The 17501-nt window shown below is 36.8% G+C and overlaps 1 protein-coding gene across 1 annotated transcript in view; it reads right to left on the bottom strand.

The window, feature by feature from the left end:
- Positions 1–573: 573 nt before the first annotated feature.
- PLXNA2 (plexin A2) overlaps positions 574–17501 on the bottom strand; it is a 479392-nt gene continuing 462464 nt past the window's right edge. Inside the window, exons 28-32 of the mRNA XM_040337525.1 lie at positions 12420–12610; positions 11001–11170; positions 10606–10818; positions 10323–10473; positions 574–8401 (exon numbers count right to left, since the gene is read on the bottom strand). Of these exons, the coding sequence (XP_040193459.1) occupies positions 8306–8401; positions 10323–10473; positions 10606–10818; positions 11001–11170; positions 12420–12610 (821 nt within the window). The 3' untranslated portion in view covers positions 574–8305. The remainder of the gene's footprint in view (positions 8402–10322; positions 10474–10605; positions 10819–11000; positions 11171–12419; positions 12611–17501) is intronic.

The raw sequence follows: 17501 nt of genomic DNA, 5'->3' as shown, positions 1-17501 counted from the left end.
ATGAATCACGCCCCCTACCCGCCGATTTGAATTCCGCCGCTAGAAATACACTACGCCGCCGTAACTTAAGGCGTAAATTCATTGAGGATTCGAAGATCCGCCAGGTAAGGTACGGCGGCGTAGCGTATCTCTGATACGCTACGCGGATCTAATTCTATGTGGATCTGTCCCATTGATTTTCCCCATAGTAAGTCCAGTGAATTGGCCAAAGTTTTCAATTTCTTCTATAGCTTTCCTAAGTGAGTTCTGCATATCTCCTATAAGCAGGAGAAGGTCATCCTTATACAGTATCACTTCCTCTTCTAACTCACCTTGTTTAAACCCTCTTATCTTAGGATACGCTCTAGGGGCTATTGCTAAAGGTTTGATTGCGAGGGCGAAGAGAAGGAGGGACAACTGGCTCCCCTGTCTCGTTCCCCTCTCCTATTTTTGTTTAGTATATTTTTTTATCTTTCTATTCTAATAACCCATTAAGAGACTATGAAATTGTTTCAGATTTGTAAGGCTAAAGCTAAGATTAATTATATTCACAAAGTTTAGTATACTTTATTATTTTAATTATGTAAAAATAACACATTTTTCCAGTAAACTTTATTTATATATAACAATAGTACAAAGTGGGTCCTTGGCTTGCAAAATAGGAGTGTTTCATATTTACAATAGGTACACAATAATATATTAAAATAATAACAAAACTTTTTTTGTCTCCGAACAGTTTTTAAATAATTAAAACTTTCTTACATTTTTTTCACAACAACTGTAAAAATGACAGAAAAGAAGCAAAGCAGATATAAAAAATAGGCAAAAACAAAGACACAATACTCTTACAGAAGTGCAGCAGAACTGGAGAGCAGGGTGTCCCAACATTCAGCAATCAGATTGGTTGGTGTGGTTCATCTTGTGACACACTGAGAAACAAGAGCATTATCAGTGGCAAAGTAGAGTAGTCTATGTAGTAATGAACCATCCAGATTTTGGCAAACATTTCTGCCCTTCAATATTATCAGCAATGTTATTCCGCCTTCTGACACTTGGGAGTAGATAACTCAAATAACAAACATAAACTGACATGAATGAAATACAAACATTACAGTTCAACTTTCATTCAGCTACCAAAAATACAGCAACTATTTAGTTTGATTTGGCAAGAAGGCATATGGTTAACAAAGTCTGGAATGCAGGAGACACAGTGGATCAGTATATTCTGAAGTAAAGTTCAGCAACTGCAAACATCACACACAGATAAAGCCTTTGATATGCAAGAGGCCAGCAAATATTGCCCAGCAATATGTTACTTGGTCTCCTAGTTTTAAGAGGGACTCAGCAACAGACGGTGAAAAGGGGCTTTGGTCTGCAGGTGGGAGACTAGCAAGCTGCATTAAAAAGTGGGTGGCATAAGTCACATTCTTCTGATGGTACGTAAAAAGTACCCTTGACACAAACAAATTTCTATTGGCTACAACACTTCTCTGAACATAATTTACCTAGTTAAAGACTTTGAGAGATTCCCTGATACTACTTACATTTGCTATATCACTGTACAAAACAGTAAGTTAGGAAACGTTGCAACAGACTTAAAATTACTAATTTAAAATTATACATGAGGCAGGTGTTCCAAGAGCAAAGATTACAAAGAAAGAGATAGCAAATGAATATCCAACATTTCAAGTAATAGTTGCTGTAAACATATCATTAAATGGCCTAGCGGGCAATGATTTTGATGACACAAATACTTAGTAACGGATCCCCTGCTTGTAGGCATCTTGTGAGAAACCTCACAAATTATCATCATAACAAACACGATATAGGAAGAGAGAAAATTATGACTTTTTTTTCAACTCTATTTTCATTTTGCAAAATAATAATTTGCTAAATGCAAAAGTGTTTTACAGTGTTTGGTACTTTTACAATGTACTCACAATGTGCGCGAGCGTGGCCATAACTGGTTATTTGGCACTCATAGCTCCCATGTTCATCATTTCATTTGGGCTTTTAAGGACAAACATAGTTCTTATGAAAAAACAAATTGTACATAAATGTATACTTGTTTATCGGCTTTTCTCAGTCATAATAAACTGCTTGGCGTTACAAAACTCTGTTATTTCCCTTAAAACATTTAAATGCAGTGCTTGGAAGGCAACATAATATGAACAACATGAAGTTGTGTAGATATTGTAGATTGATGTGAACAAGCTGCTGCAGTTTTGACAAAGACCTATACTTATATTGTTAACTTTACCTATTATCAGGGTTTAATTAGTACTATCTAATGTGGTACAAAATGTACATTTAACATATAAATTCCCTATTAGAAGCTGTAAAGTAATTTAACAAACCTGACAGTGCCGAAGCAAACTCTGTTTTTCAAGCCTCACAGTAGCCTCTCAGTAGTTTTCAATTATTAGGAGCATATCCCACCCACTCCTGCTTTTTATCACTAGATTAGATAAATGGCATTTGGAGAATAGGACTAAGTTCTAGAAACAAGAAGTGCTGTCTTTTAATAGCGTAATAGAGTAGTGCAGAATGAATACCAAAGAGGAATTTGGCAAAAGAACGGCTGCAGAATTTCCATGAAAAAAGCTGTCAGTTACAGCAGACTTGACTTCCATCTTTGAAGTGCCCAAGCTTAGATCTGATTTAAGTGTGGCTAAAGCACATCTAGCTCATGTTATACAATATTTTCTGATTGGTAATATCACATGCGTGCGTTCTACTACAGCTAGTTTAAAACGCACGGTCCTAGTAATACAACTATTACCTATATTATTACACTTCAATGTGTGCCCATTTAGGTGCAGCCCTCAGCTTCCCCACAGACCTGGCTCAGACCATAGCAAAAGTTTAGCTAGATTTAAGATTATTATTATTTTGCAATATGTACTCATGTTTTAGCATATGGGGCATAACAATTTATATGGCACTGTATTAGTGGCAGGGGATGGATCCCTAGCTTTTGCAGTAGCTGTAAAACACGTTTCATAAAAAGTGCATAATGTAAATTCAACAATTGTGTTCTTTTTAGCCTAACACTATGGCATTCGCTGGCCTGAGAACAATGCAGAATAATACTACATTTAACACAATCCGCCACTTATAAGATCCCTCATTTAAAAAAATAACAGCTAGGAATGGCAGTCAATTCTTAATAATGTCCTGTTTCACAATCAATTTAACATCGCAACGACATATACATATAAATTCTGTAACCTGCACAGTGGATTGTTTGCAATGTAACTAAACACTTTTGTGAAATAATTACTTGTTTCACTCAGTGGTGTTTTATTTGACATTCCTAGCTACAAAATGTATCATATTATTGGAAATATGGACTGTTAAAATATCAATATATTAGCTTATCCTAACTTTAAAAAGCAGAATTCCTCTAACTTATTCCTTTCAAGGGCTCTGCTGTAAATATCCTGAGAGGCTCAAAAAGACATTATAACACCATAATCAAGCAAGGGGATGTTTGAGAAATTTTTTTTTTTTTTTAATTTACAAATTTGAAAATGGATCATTTAAATGTTTTATATTACTTTTATAAATCTGTATTTTACAAATAAATATTAAGTGAAGGGCAATTCTATGACACTTTGCAGAGCAACCTAGCACTGCTCTTTATCTTGTTGTCTCTGTTAAACTTAAGATCCATATAATTCTGAATATGCCAATTAAGAAGGCGGGGTGATATTCCTCCTCTGTCACATTTAGCTGATTTTGTGTGATTCCATCACTTGCATTCAGGCCTATTCATAACGCATACTTTTCAGACTATTCACAGCTTACAGTAAAATAATATGCAGAAAACCTAAAGTTGCATTTCCTAACTCAACATCTGCTGGAAGTGGTAACTCTTAGATGTTTATTTAAAAATTATTTAATTGTCTTGTTAAAAAAACAAAAACATTTTTTTCCAGAAAAGAATAAAGAAAATAATATAAATAAAATGTTCAATTAGGTTTAGGCAATTATCTGAGGATTACAAATAACATCCTCAAAACACCACCACAGGAAGACAATTCAACCAGCTGGACTGGAAATTTGTGGTTGGTCTTCCATCGTTCTCAGCTCATATTAGTTAAATGCGTTGTTTAGTTAGTGACTGGGTTAGGGATATGTTTGACTTTTAGGTTCCCTATAGAAGGTCCAGGCCTCAGATGGACCTTGCATTCGGCCATTATCTCAAGGTGGACCTATTATGCCACACAAAAGTTGTGAGTATATGGGTATTTGTTTGCATCAGAATGGCTTTTTTCCCTATACATATCAATGGGGATGCAAACACTGCCTGGTGTGGCTTATGAGGTCAGCAGCCAGTCAATGGCACCTCTGAAGAATCACAAAAGAATCTCTAAATCTTATAAAACGAACCTCAAAAGAAAGTGAAAAGCACTTGAAAACATGCTGCATTTGCCCATCTACATAGAATCCCCAACAGCCAACCACACTGTTTATGATCATCAGCTTTTTTTATCTGAAGATGACGTGAGCAACAAAACAACAGAAATGAAAGCTGATGAGCTCATGTAAACATACCCACATACAACAGTGACAGTCATTACCACATTTGACTGTGGAATAGTGGTATAGTTTGTAATTTTATGTGTATGGGACTTGGAATGTATTAATGTCAGAGAAAACTAGACAAATGTGTAGACATACAACCTACTGATGCATGTGATGTATGTTTTTTTTTCCCACTAAGATCACCTGACCAGCATTAAACTATGCTGTACTGCTTGGCTACACGTGAGCTGCCAGTCACGGCATGACCCTTTTAGAAACAGGACGATCGTGCCCTTTCTAAGGTGCGCAAGCGCCAGACATCGGCGCACGGGTATATTGAAAATATCTCCTAAAACGTGCAGGTTTAGGAGAATTTTTTCAGCACCTACAGGTAAGCCTGAATATAGGCTTACCTGTAGGTAAAAGTGGTTGTACAGCGTTGTCTGTAAATATTGTTTTAAATTATGTGAGACCATGGTCATGGTTCAAATGCTTCAAAGCAAAACACAGCCAACAGTAACACTACAATTTTGGACTGTCCCTCAGTCTGCACACAGGTACACAGGGAAGAAATAATGATGATGAGATTTCTCACGCAACTACAAACAGAAAGCAGAAAGCACATTTTACCCTCTGCTCTCATTACTTTTCAGCTAATTTATCAGTTCTCTTTTTTGCATAGGTGTAACATTAGAGCAGAGTGGGGTCTTTAAAGGCTTGAAAGAGAAGACAACCATATAAGAGGTTTTTGCACAGTTCAACATAACACAGTCCTCAGAAGTACAGTACCAATAAATACATCTGGAAAGTACAATTTTGCAGTATATTTTTGTGTAATCTTTTACAAATTATCGGTTTTCATCAGGAATGGTGTCATACAAAGGACCAAAAAAAAACAATACTTTACATACTTTTAGCAGGGGAATCTTGGAAATAAAGATGTGTATGAACAAAGCAGTTGGGTTCCATTTTACAACAGCACTGGGATAATTAGCTTTCCCAGTGACATTTCAAAATGGCACTGGGGATTCAAGTGGTTAAAATATTTTAAGGGAAACATTTTTCCATTTTGGACAAGGTAAAGGTTAGACCTCTGCCAGACTTTTACTGCTGTGTCGCCACTGGGGAGATTCATCCTTTCAATTTATCCTAGGGACCAGTATCATTGGGCCTCAAAGTGAGGTAAAACATTTAGAATTTTCCATATGTCAGGAATAGTAACAAAGATGATTTCCCTTACTTTGGAGAGACCATTTCCCACACCAAAAAAAGAAAAGTCTCCCCAATAGAACACAGGCAGCAACAAAAGAATTGTCACCCCTCATTATTATTATAATTATCATTCCCCCCCCCCCCCCCAAAAAAAAGCAAAGAAAAAAAAAAGAAAGACAGATAAACATTAAAGTTTTGTCTTTGGATATACTTTAACTGCCAAGAATCAGATTTATGAGCAGCACACAAATAAAATGGTGGTTCTGCTCTATCATTATTTTATGTTAAAGGAAAGATGTACCCAGTTCATGCACACTAAAATATTTACATATTCTAAACAAGCAGTAAAAGCATATTAAACAATCCCTCATTCATTTCTAATTTCTTCACTAACCTTGTGAAGAAATTAATTTTCAAAGTTCACAACACCGGGATTAAAATCTTAACACTTCCCTCCATACTTTTTGTTGTACCAAAAGCTTATCAAAGCTGCCAGCCTTCTAATGTAAACTAATAGCAAAGTTACTAAAAACCAACCAACCAAAACCAACTCATCTTTGTTGCAATCTGTAAATAAAATACATTTACAATAAAAGCATTTAGAGAGGTAATGAATGTCTTGTTTTAACCTGTTATCACTGGCTGTACATTTATATATGTGGCCGCATGGTAGTGTTCGTTAACACCATGCTGCTACACATATGCATTTAGCCGGTGCCACTGATTTGCGCTGTCACTGATGTCATTAAAGGACTAACTCCCAGCAAGATGTTAAAGCTTTTTCACTGCTTGTTATGAATCTATAAATAGTTTAATGTTTATAATCTGGAAATGTGCTCTTTAATCATGTTGGATCAACCTATGTTCTTAGATGTCTACTGTACATGTGTGTTATTTCAAAATCAGATTTTTGGGGGGATCTTTGTATGACATCATGCCTAGTGAAAACAAAATATTCTTCAAAGAATGCACTTGAATGCAATCCATTTCCCAACAAATCAGCTATATTTTTAATGTCCTGCTACAGGGCAGTACTTTGCTGATAACAACATTTAACATATTGTACATTAACCCCTTTTACAGTTAACAGAACTGTGCTGAAGTCAGATTTTTACGTTGTAAAAGGTTTGATTCAATGTGAATAATACACAAAGAAAAAAAAACAGGTTTGTCTTTAGCCTGGTTTGAGGTAAGCTAGGGGACCAAATATATTATTGTTGCCTAGGGCCCCAATTGGAATATATCCAGTTTTAGACATTCCATAGTCTTATAGCATCTATGGGCATTTTAATGTTAAATATATTTTATCCTGTTGACTTATAAGGCTACTATAGTACTTTTGGGTAGGTAAGTTTATAGCCCCTTTGGCACACATGGAACTTTAGTAATGGTGTAAAAAGAAATCACAAACTGCAAAAAAGCCAACAAAAAAATAAGCTTTCATATATATGTATCTTATGTACTCAATGGATGTCTATTTCAAAAATAATATCATCCCAGAAAAATATGTACTAGCTTTGACAGATTTAGAAATATTTCAGTGCTGTATTTATGTCGATAGCTTCCTTTCATAAGCCACTGAACACAATGCATAGTGTTATTATGATAAACCATATGCATATTATTAATAAAAAGGCTTGATTATCATGCCTGTAACAAAAACTGTTAAATAACTATTGGTCTACAGCTAACAATTTAAACAGACCATATTCAGCTGGGATTCATAACATGGCATTTTTCAAAATCTCTTATACCGATACCCTCTCAATGCGCTAAAGTGATTGTAGAATGAAAGAAAACAAACTAATGCACATTATTATGCTCTCTTAAGACCAACTGCTATACGCATCTTCAAGGATCTCAAAACTTTCTTTGAAAGCAAGCCATGGTGTCAGCACAGAATATGTTACAGGTTCATAAAGACTGATCATTTTGCTGTGTTATTAGGCCAATGTCTCTTACTACAAGGAATCCATCACATAATAAGCTGGTGAATTTAAGTGACACTCAGTACAGTTTCAACTTAGGCTATAAAGTTCTCAAGTAGACCAGCTGGTAGTGGAGGTATATCACCCACTCATATAATTAAGGTTATCAGATGAACCAGTGCAAATTCAGCCAAGAGTGGCCTTTTATGAAAATTCTGTTCCTTTTTCTCCTTTTTGGGTGAAAAAACAATGTATCCTTCAACACATTTCTCACCCATCCAAAAAACAATAAATAAAAATAAAAAAATAGTCTTTTGAAGAAAAAACAAGTTAAACAACAAACTGAACCAACAGACATAAAAGTTGAATCTTTTCTTTTTATGCAGTCTCTTAATTTATGTTGCGCATGCAATCAAGGTTCTGCTGGGCTCACTGAAATTCTAGTGACTTCTTCAGGCTTTCAGAGGAAATTGGAAATTTGGAGAAGGTTTGCATTCCTTCCCATCCATTCTGTTAGGCAATCAGTTGTTAGACTAACTCATGCCTTATTCACTTTTTCACAGTTGGAAGGAAAGTCCAGGGAACCCTGCAGCTCTATATCCGAGTCTTTACCAGGAGTCTGTCTCCATTTTGTGGATAAAAGGTTGCGCTATAATTCAGCTGTCAAAACTCATGGACACTATCAGCTGCTCCACTTTGTAAGCTAAGCGGTGTCGTCGCCCCTGTTCATCTTCTTCCAAGGCTGTAATTAGCTGTAAGAGACAATACAGATTTTATTGTCAGTGGTTTGCAGAAAGTGTATACCGCATATTCCATACTAAATGATGGGTTCATGTAAGTCTTGATGAGTATTTTTGAATGCTTTTTAAAGTACAACCTTATCAAGACCTATTTACTCCATCAGGTAAAGGAAGTCTTTGAAAGCATCATGAAAGAGCCTATGAAATCACATATATATTTATATAATGAAACCGATGGTTAGTACAGAAAGCATCGGTTCAAAACCCGCGCATACTCAGAATCAAGTCGACGCATGCTTGGAAGCATTGAACTTAGTTTTATTCAGCACGTTGTGTGTTTGACGTCAGCGCGTTCTGACCCTATCGGTTTTTGGAACGATGGTGTGTACGCACATCAGACCATCAGGCCACTTCAGCGGTGAAGCGATGGAAATGGCCCGTCGGACCATTCTCATCGGTTTGGAACGACCGCGTGTACGCGGCCTCACATTTTCTACACACACACATATGGGTATGTACATGTCATTAGAGAATTAAAGTTGATTTCCAGGCAAACACTGTATGGTCTTATCTGCAGAAAGATTCAGGGTGTTTCTGGTGCCCTGTGTGGCAAGAACATCTCAATGCCAAAACTGGGGAAAAAAATCCTGCTAAGGGATTAACATACATATTCTGGCGAGTGGTCACAAATGTGTAAATGCATATTCTGGTTACACTGAGGAGTAAATACACATGCTCTGGAGACTAGAAATTAAGGCTTTAATTAATTCTGGAGGCAGGTAGCTGAGGGGCTAATTCACAAATATTGTAGACTTGACATGCAATAGGCAAATGACTTAGTTAAGTGTTAATGCACATACACTGTAGACTGGTCTTTGGAGTGTAAATAACCATACTGTGGAAAATAGGGACAGATAGGTTAATGTAAACACTGTGTATTGTTATATGAGTAATACTGAGTTATAAAAGCATATAAATCAAGGGATACCAACAAACTCCAGACTGGTGGAGAGTTATGATCGTACACTGAAATGGGGTCACTGTAGGTTTAATGCACATATTAAGGAAACTGGTAATTGAGAATTTAAAAGGGTTGTAAAGGTTTTTTTTTTTTTCTAAATAGGTTCCTTTAAGCTAGTGCATTGTTGCTTCACTCACCTATTTTTCTTTGTCTGAATTTCTCACATCGTGTTTCTCCTCAGTACGCTTTCCACCATCATCCAAGCTGTTCTGGCTGGGGGTTAGTCAGCCAGAACAGCTTACTGAGGAGGAACAGGAAGTGAGAAATTCAGACAAAGAAAAAAAAAATTACAAGGAAAATCGAAGGAAAAGGTAAGTGAACCAACAATGCACTAGATTAAAGGAATCTATTTAGAAAATAAAAAACAAACCTTTACAACCCCTTTAACATATGGATCCCTGGAGAAGAGAAGACTGGAGAGGTGTACAAGGCTGAAAGAAATGTAGTTTTGTTTTTCGGGACCATATAACAGGAATTACAGAGGAAGAAGTAAAAAGTCGAAAATGTCTGCAGGAAACATGATACTAGAAGAAAAGGAGTTAGGAAGGATATGAGGAGCATTATTTTGACCTGAGGGTCCCAGTGCTGCAAGACAGAACTGCTAACTACTAAGCCACTTTGCTGGAAAAAAGTTTTCACTACAAAAGAGTTATACACATATAACATTTATTAATTACTTGTATTTGGATTGACTGTAAGGCAAACACTTTTCATATTTCATTCATTTTTGAAGATGAAAAGAAAAAAAATGATAGTTATGATACAACGACTAGCTAGTAGTAGTGTGTTTTAGACTGCACATATTGCCAAATGGAAGAATGATTTGCCACATTTGGTAAATGTTCAAAATTTACAACTAAATTGATTCTTCACGGATCCCATCCCCATTCTAGCCAACTTGTCATGTCTTACCTCCACACTGTATTTAGTGATATACGAGTAGATCTCATTTAAAGCGCTTAGCATATTAAACTCTGATGCATGCATACGAGACTGCTCTGCGAGGTAGGCATTCATGTCTTGATCACTAATGGCTGGGAGCTTGGCAATGTCAGCATAATACCTGAAAAACAAACGTTATCTTATAATACCATTGACCCATGGAGTTTTGGCATACATATATCCAGTAGATAATAAGAATAATTTATTTTAATTTAGAAACACCATTGTTGCACCAGTGGTGATGCACACTGACCTTTCAACCCAGTTCTTGTAATTAGGAATATCCTTGGCATACAGAAGCTTGTTGCTAGGGGAATCTTTTCCAAGCCGATGCTCTGAGGTGGAACAAGAGTCCATGAATGTCTGTGCCACAACAGACAGGCAGGCATCTGTGATGCTACCCTTGTGTATGTCAAACACAAACTGAGGGTTCTTAATGACATTCACCCAAAACCGAAGTGGTAGGCTGTTTAGGAAACAGACAAAAGAAGACAATGTTTCATTAATGGGTTCATATTCAGTATGCCTTTTTTCCCTTTCTTCCCCTTCCCCGTTTTATAGAATGGTCATACTTTTTTGGATTTTTATTTCTCACTTACTCATTACATATTTTCCTACTTTAAGGCATTTCTGTCCCTCTGTACTTACCAGTTGCTTTTCCACGTGTGTCTTACATCCGTATCATAGATGCCATGTCTGTCTGCCTGTTCATCCAGAAAGTCAAACATATACTTGATGGCAAGAGGCAGAGCACTCCCACGATGCACAGTACTGAACAATGTTTCAAACAAATCATCCACAAATTTTTGCAATGTTCCCTATGGGACAGAATAAGTTATAAGTGAGAGTTTCATGTTTTATACTGCTGTTTTTTTTTTCAGATTATATGATATTTAAAGATGAACCCTAGAAAAACAGCTGAACGCATGCTTGTAATACATATTTGAAAGCTGTTTTATCTATCAGAGGATTTGTAATTCTGTTTGGTCAGCCCTGAGATTTACAAAGCACTGCCACACAGCACAGTCAAGTTGGTGACCACAACTTTCTCTACAGTTTAAGGGAATATTAGGTTAAGCAATATATCCAAGTCACCTATGTGCCCCCATCCTGAGAACGGATAGCCAAGAAGAAGCGCAATGATGAGTTCATCACTGTCAGAATGTATATGTTTCACACAGCCCCTATATCAGTGGTTCTCAACCTGGGGGTCGGGACCCCCTCGGGGGTCAAATGATGATTTGCCAGGGGTCACCAAATCCTGGACTGTTCCTGAAGCCAGCACTGTTCTCCCAAGAAGGGAGATGATAAGAGGGAGAGGAACAAAGAAAAAGGGAGAGAAAGGAAAAAAAGAGAGAGCAAGAAAGACAGAGGGAGGGATGGGGGAAAAAACAAGGAATTAGGATATAGAGAGATGAAAGGAAAGAAAGTTGAACACAGAAAGAGAGGTACATCCTAAAATGTACTATAAGGGGTTTTAATACTGTACGAGTGGAAAGCACTCAGGGAGCGCTAAATGTCCGCGGGTTAGGGGCGCAAATTACTTGTCTTGGGTGCTTTCAACCCCCGCTATGAATTTTTTTTTTACTGTTAGGGGACCCCACAACTTGGGAAATTTTATCAAGGGGTCACGGCACTAGAAGGTTGAGAACCACTGCCCTATATCCTTACTTTGTCCTGTATTGACCTAGGGACCAGTACAAAAAACCATAGCATGTACAGTGGGGATAAGAAAATCAACACTCCCGGAGGTCAAGATTCAGCAGGATATTTGGAGAGTGTTTTTCTTATTCAGAGGTACAAGGAGCAGGAATAGTGAATATTCCATGTCTCCTTTGCAGGGGTGGGTTTATTTTGAAGATTGATATTGATATAGTCACTTTAAGAGGTGAAGCTGAAGAGCTTCCAAGAATAACTGTGTGTTAATCAGAAAACAACATTGTCAAAATTATTCCAGATTTGTATTTTCCAGCTAAATAGTACATTATGCAATCAAAGGTTATGCTCAGGAGTGAATTTAATTATAGCAAAGAAAAATATCAGTATGGCCTTTTACACTTTGTATACCTTAGTGGCCAGAAGCCGTGTCAGATAAATTTCAGATACCATCTTGCTCCCCCGATCACCCTCCTTCTGATCTCCATGCTCATGGTTTTTTACCAGATGCCAAACTTTAACACCACTTTCTAGATCTGGAGTTATCATAGGCGCACGAGACCGGAGACTATCGGGGCTGCCAGTATATCGGAATGTGGAGTCTGTAAGAGAGTTAAGTAGCATGTTTAAAGGTACTAAAAAGTAAACTGATATAATACTTTTGAAAAATTCAATTCAAGGTCAGATCTGTTTAAAAAAATGTATATCTTGTTTTGTCAATATTTTTGTTGGTTAAATTTCTTTTTCATATCCATCTATCTACATATGCATACATACAGTGCCTTGAAAAAGTATTCATACCCCTTGAAATTTTTATACATTTTGTCATGTTACAACTAAAAATGTAAATGTATTTTATTGGGATTTTATGTGATAGAGTCTAGACCAACACAAAGTGGCACATAATTGTGAAGTGGAAGGAAAATTATAAATGTTTTTCAAATTCTTTTGCAAATAAATATCTGAAAAGTGTGGTTTGCAATTGTTTTCAGCTCCCTTTACTTTGATACCCATAACTAAAATCTAGTGGAACCAATTGCCCTCAGAAGTCACCTAATTAATAGAGTTCACCTGCGTGTAATTTAATCTCTGTATAAATACAGCTGTTCTGTTAAGCCCTCACAGGTTTTTTAGGGGACCTTAGTGAACAAACAGCATCATGAAGACCAAGGAACACGTTAAAGCAGGGTTAGGTTAAAAATAAAATAAACAATATCCCAAGCTTTGAACAACTCACGTTCAATCCATCATCCGGAAATGGAAAGAGTATGGCACAACTGCAAACCTACCAAGACATGGCTGTCCACCTAAACTGACAGGTTGGGCAAGGAGAGCATTAATCAGAGAAGCAGCCAAGAGCCCCATGGTAACGCTGGAGAAGCTGCAGAGATCCACAGCTCAGGTGGTCGTGCACTCCACAAATCTGGCCTTTATGGAAGAGTGCCAAGAAGAAAGCCATTGTTGAAAGAAAGCCATAAGAATGTGGGGGACACAGCAAATATGTGGAAGAAAGTGCTCTGGTCAGATGAGACTAAAATGTAAAACTTTTTGACCTAAAAGCAAAACGCTATGTGTGGCGGAAAACTAACACTGCACATTACCCTGAACACACAATCCCCACCGTGAAACATGGTGGTGGCAGCATCATGTTGTGGGGATGCTTTTCTTCAGCAGGGAAAAGCAAGCTGGTTAGAGTTGATGGGAAGATGGATGGAGCCAAATACAGGGTAATCCCAGAGGAAAATCTGTTCGAGTCCCAGTCTCTAGAGTCCTAGAGACTGGGACAGAGGATCACCATTTAGCAGGTCAACAACCCAAAACCCACAGTCAGAGCTACAATAGAATGGTTTAGATCAAAGCATATTCATGTGTTTAGAATGGCCCAATCAAAGTCCGAACCTAAATCCAATTGAGAATCTGGGGCAAGACTTGAAAATTGCTGTTCACAGACACTTGTCATCCAATCTGACAGAGCTTGAGCTATTTTGCAAAGAAGAATGGGCAAAAATGTCACTCTCTAGATGTGCAAAGCTGGTAGAGACATCCCCAAAAAGACATGCAGCTGTAATTGCAGCAAAGGGTGGTTCTACAAAGAATTGATATTTATTTGTTATGTTACTTGTTTAAACCAGATCCACAGCATTTACATGGTCTTGTGCAATGAAATTCTGCTTTTTATAAGGATTGGTGACATTGAAGATGTGGTAAACCTATAGATGTGTGAATGCACTACCAAAATGTATGCATGTGGTCTTACAATAAATATATGCTGTGGTAGTAAATACTTCACAAGAAAACATCTTAATGGCGTCAATATTTATCCATGAACAGGAATTATGGTGGAACGGTTCTAAGGTATATAATGGTTCCCAAATTAAACCAAACAAACACATTAAACTTAGAGCACACATTTGCAGGATACTTGTAATACAGTATACATCACACACCCAATTGTAACTACACTAAAACCTTGGATTGCGAGCATAATTCGTTCCGGAAACATGCTTGTAATCCAAAGCACTTGTATATCAAAGCGGATTTCCCCATAAGAAATGGAAAGTCAAATGATTTGTTCCACACCCGTGTAACGCGGTGACGTCACCGCGTTACACGTGCGAGGACCCGGATCTCTGGGCACGTGCTTCCTTACACAGACCGGCCGGCTGTGTGTTATTTTTACATGCTACTATTCATCGGATTGATGTAAGTGTACTACTTTTTTTTATTAATAAAACATCTTGCAGTATTACGCTATGAGTTCCTTTTAATCTCGTTTCATACGCTGGAGCATTTTATTGGGCTGCCATTAGATAGGAATACTGCTTATCGTGGTGGTTTATTGAATGAAAGTTTTACCTGTTCCTTAGTGGAGGCTGGATATCGTTTATGCTGATCATTGATTGATCTCTGGTAAGAGTCAGTGTGATCCATTGGTGGAGGTCTCCTGTCTGCTATTCATCACAGCATCTGTGGATTCCCCCTTTTTTTTCGGCACTTTCGGGACACTCATTATTTGGGACTGTGTTTTATTTCTTTTTAGTTCATTTTGCTTTCGGTTTATTCCCTTTTTTAAATTTCTCACATTATGGACTATTTTATGTTGGAGCTGGTATGAGAACATCAGTTCATGCCCTATATATGTGCACTGTTCATTCACTGTGTTCATTCTACATTTGCATTCACTTCAATTATTTAGCGCGACTCCTTCTTTTTTATAATTAGTAAAAAGTGTCTGGTATATAAATATATTCCAGAAACATGGAGTGAAGTGGTGATTGCTGCATTCCATCACTGAGATTTATTTATTTTTTTGAAAGAAGATTCATTTGAAGAGCACACATTTGCTGTGGAATATATTCATGCACTGGACACAGATTACAGAACTATTGCACTGAAAATGTACAAGAGAATTCATGTGGCACTCAATATTGATTTTATTTATTTACAGTGGAGTTTCATATGAAATGGACTGGTTTATCAATTTTGGTATGAGATTAAATAATTATTAGATCTGTTTAGTTATATATTTTATTATTGCAGAATTTACACAGTATTTGATATGACATCTATATATATATATGTTTTATTTTTTCTTGTAACTCATTTGATTAATGTTAGCTTTGTGTCTGAGTTCATTCCTTCCACACAATTCTAAAAAGTTTAACCCTATAAATATTGTTTCATCTACTATAAAAAAAATTGTAAAAGTCAATAAATAAGAATACAAAAATATATTAATGTGTGTGTATTTTAATGCCCAACCTTTATGATATTTTGAAAGTGATTTCCTGAGGTAGAAAGCATGACCTGTAACCTAGGCACTTTTACAATTGGCTTTGCCTGCCAAGCATATCATGTGAGAGGTACATCGTCAGAGGTTAGTAGCACAATCCCCCAGTCTTACTGTTACAAACTATACAGAGTCTGTCATGCAAGTACAATAAAATTTGCTTACTGTGGGCACATAATAATAAAAAAAATAAAAATAGATAACTGAAGATTGGAAAAATGTTGCCTACTCTAATGCCGCGTACAGACGGTCGTTTTTTGTGATGAAAAAAAACGACGTTTTAAAAAACGTCATTTAAAATGATCGTGTGTGGGCAAAACGTCGTTTTATGTCTTCAAAAAAACGACCAAAAAAAAATTCGAACATGCTCGAATTTTTTGTGTCGTTTTTCAAAACGTCGTTTTTTGTTTCACAGAAATTGACCGTGTGTAGCAAAAACGACGTTTAAAACGACGTAGCTTTATATAGTATATAAGCTCAGTTTACTGGTAAAAATACATGTAAAATACAAGACTTTGGTGGGTGTAAAAAGATGTCCGCTTGCCGACTTCTAACTGTAGCCTTGCTGCGGACGAGAGTACCAAGATGGCCACCACTTCCGGTTAATATAATAGACGGGTTGCTGATGCTGACGGAACACCTGAGGTAACCTGAGGTACTTTGGCAAGCCAGGCACTAAATACCGGTAATTAAGGCATTTTTGTACTGTTTGTCACAGCAGTATAATTAATACATCGATTTTGATTAAATAAGTCTGACATGACTGTGAAAGATATAATTGTGGTACAATACATATCATTTATATATAAATGTCCCAGTTGGTTCCTCAAAAGTGGTTATTCCGTGTCAGTGCTAGATTCATGTTTGGGTGCTATACACTTTGAATATCTGACACGGAATAACCACTTTTGAGGAACCAACTGGGACGTTCATATATAAATGATATGTCTTGTTCCATAATAATTTTTTTCTTGCATAGCCACGTCATGTTGGACTTAAAAAAAAAAAAAAATGGCGGAACTCCGCTTTAAGTCCAACATGACGTGGCTATGCAGGAAAAAAATTATTATGGAACAAGACATATCATTTATATATGAACGTCCCAGTTGGTTCCTCAAAAGTGGTTATTCCGTGTCAGTGCTAGATACATGCTTGGGTGCTATACACTTTGTAAATAATTTTACTGTTGGGGATCCCCACAACTTGGGAAATTTCATCAAGGGGTCACGGCACTAGTAAGGTTGAGAACCACTGCTTTACAACCAACACATTTCATAACAGCCTGATTGGATAAAGGTAAAACTAGATTAAGTCACAGTCTACTCTTTTTTTTTTTTTGAGAAGGGGGACAAGCAAAAGCAGAGAGATAGAGAAAGATAAACATTTAGGACAAATGTAAGGAAACTCAACAATGTTAATGTATGTACAGTAAATGTTTTAAAATAACAGATTTGGATTCATTCTCCTACACTACTCTGTTTTATGAAAAGGCCACACTTTCTTACCAGTTAATAATAATAAATAATAAAGTCAATAAAGCTTAGTTTACAATGTACAATTTTTCTATATTTACAAAAGGCCACATACCAGGTTATGTGTAGTATGAAAAAGCAAAAGGAAACAAACATAAAATGAAATAAGCGTTCGCAATCGGATAACAAATCATAGGGAATTCAAGACAGAAACCAAGTTTTTGAGATTTT

The sequence above is a fragment of the Rana temporaria genome, chromosome 2 (assembly GCF_905171775.1).
Source record: "Rana temporaria chromosome 2, aRanTem1.1, whole genome shotgun sequence".
Classification (NCBI taxonomy): domain Eukaryota; kingdom Metazoa; phylum Chordata; class Amphibia; order Anura; family Ranidae; genus Rana; species Rana temporaria.
Note: the sequence above shows the minus strand (reverse complement) of the source record. Positions and strands in the feature narration are given on the sequence as shown.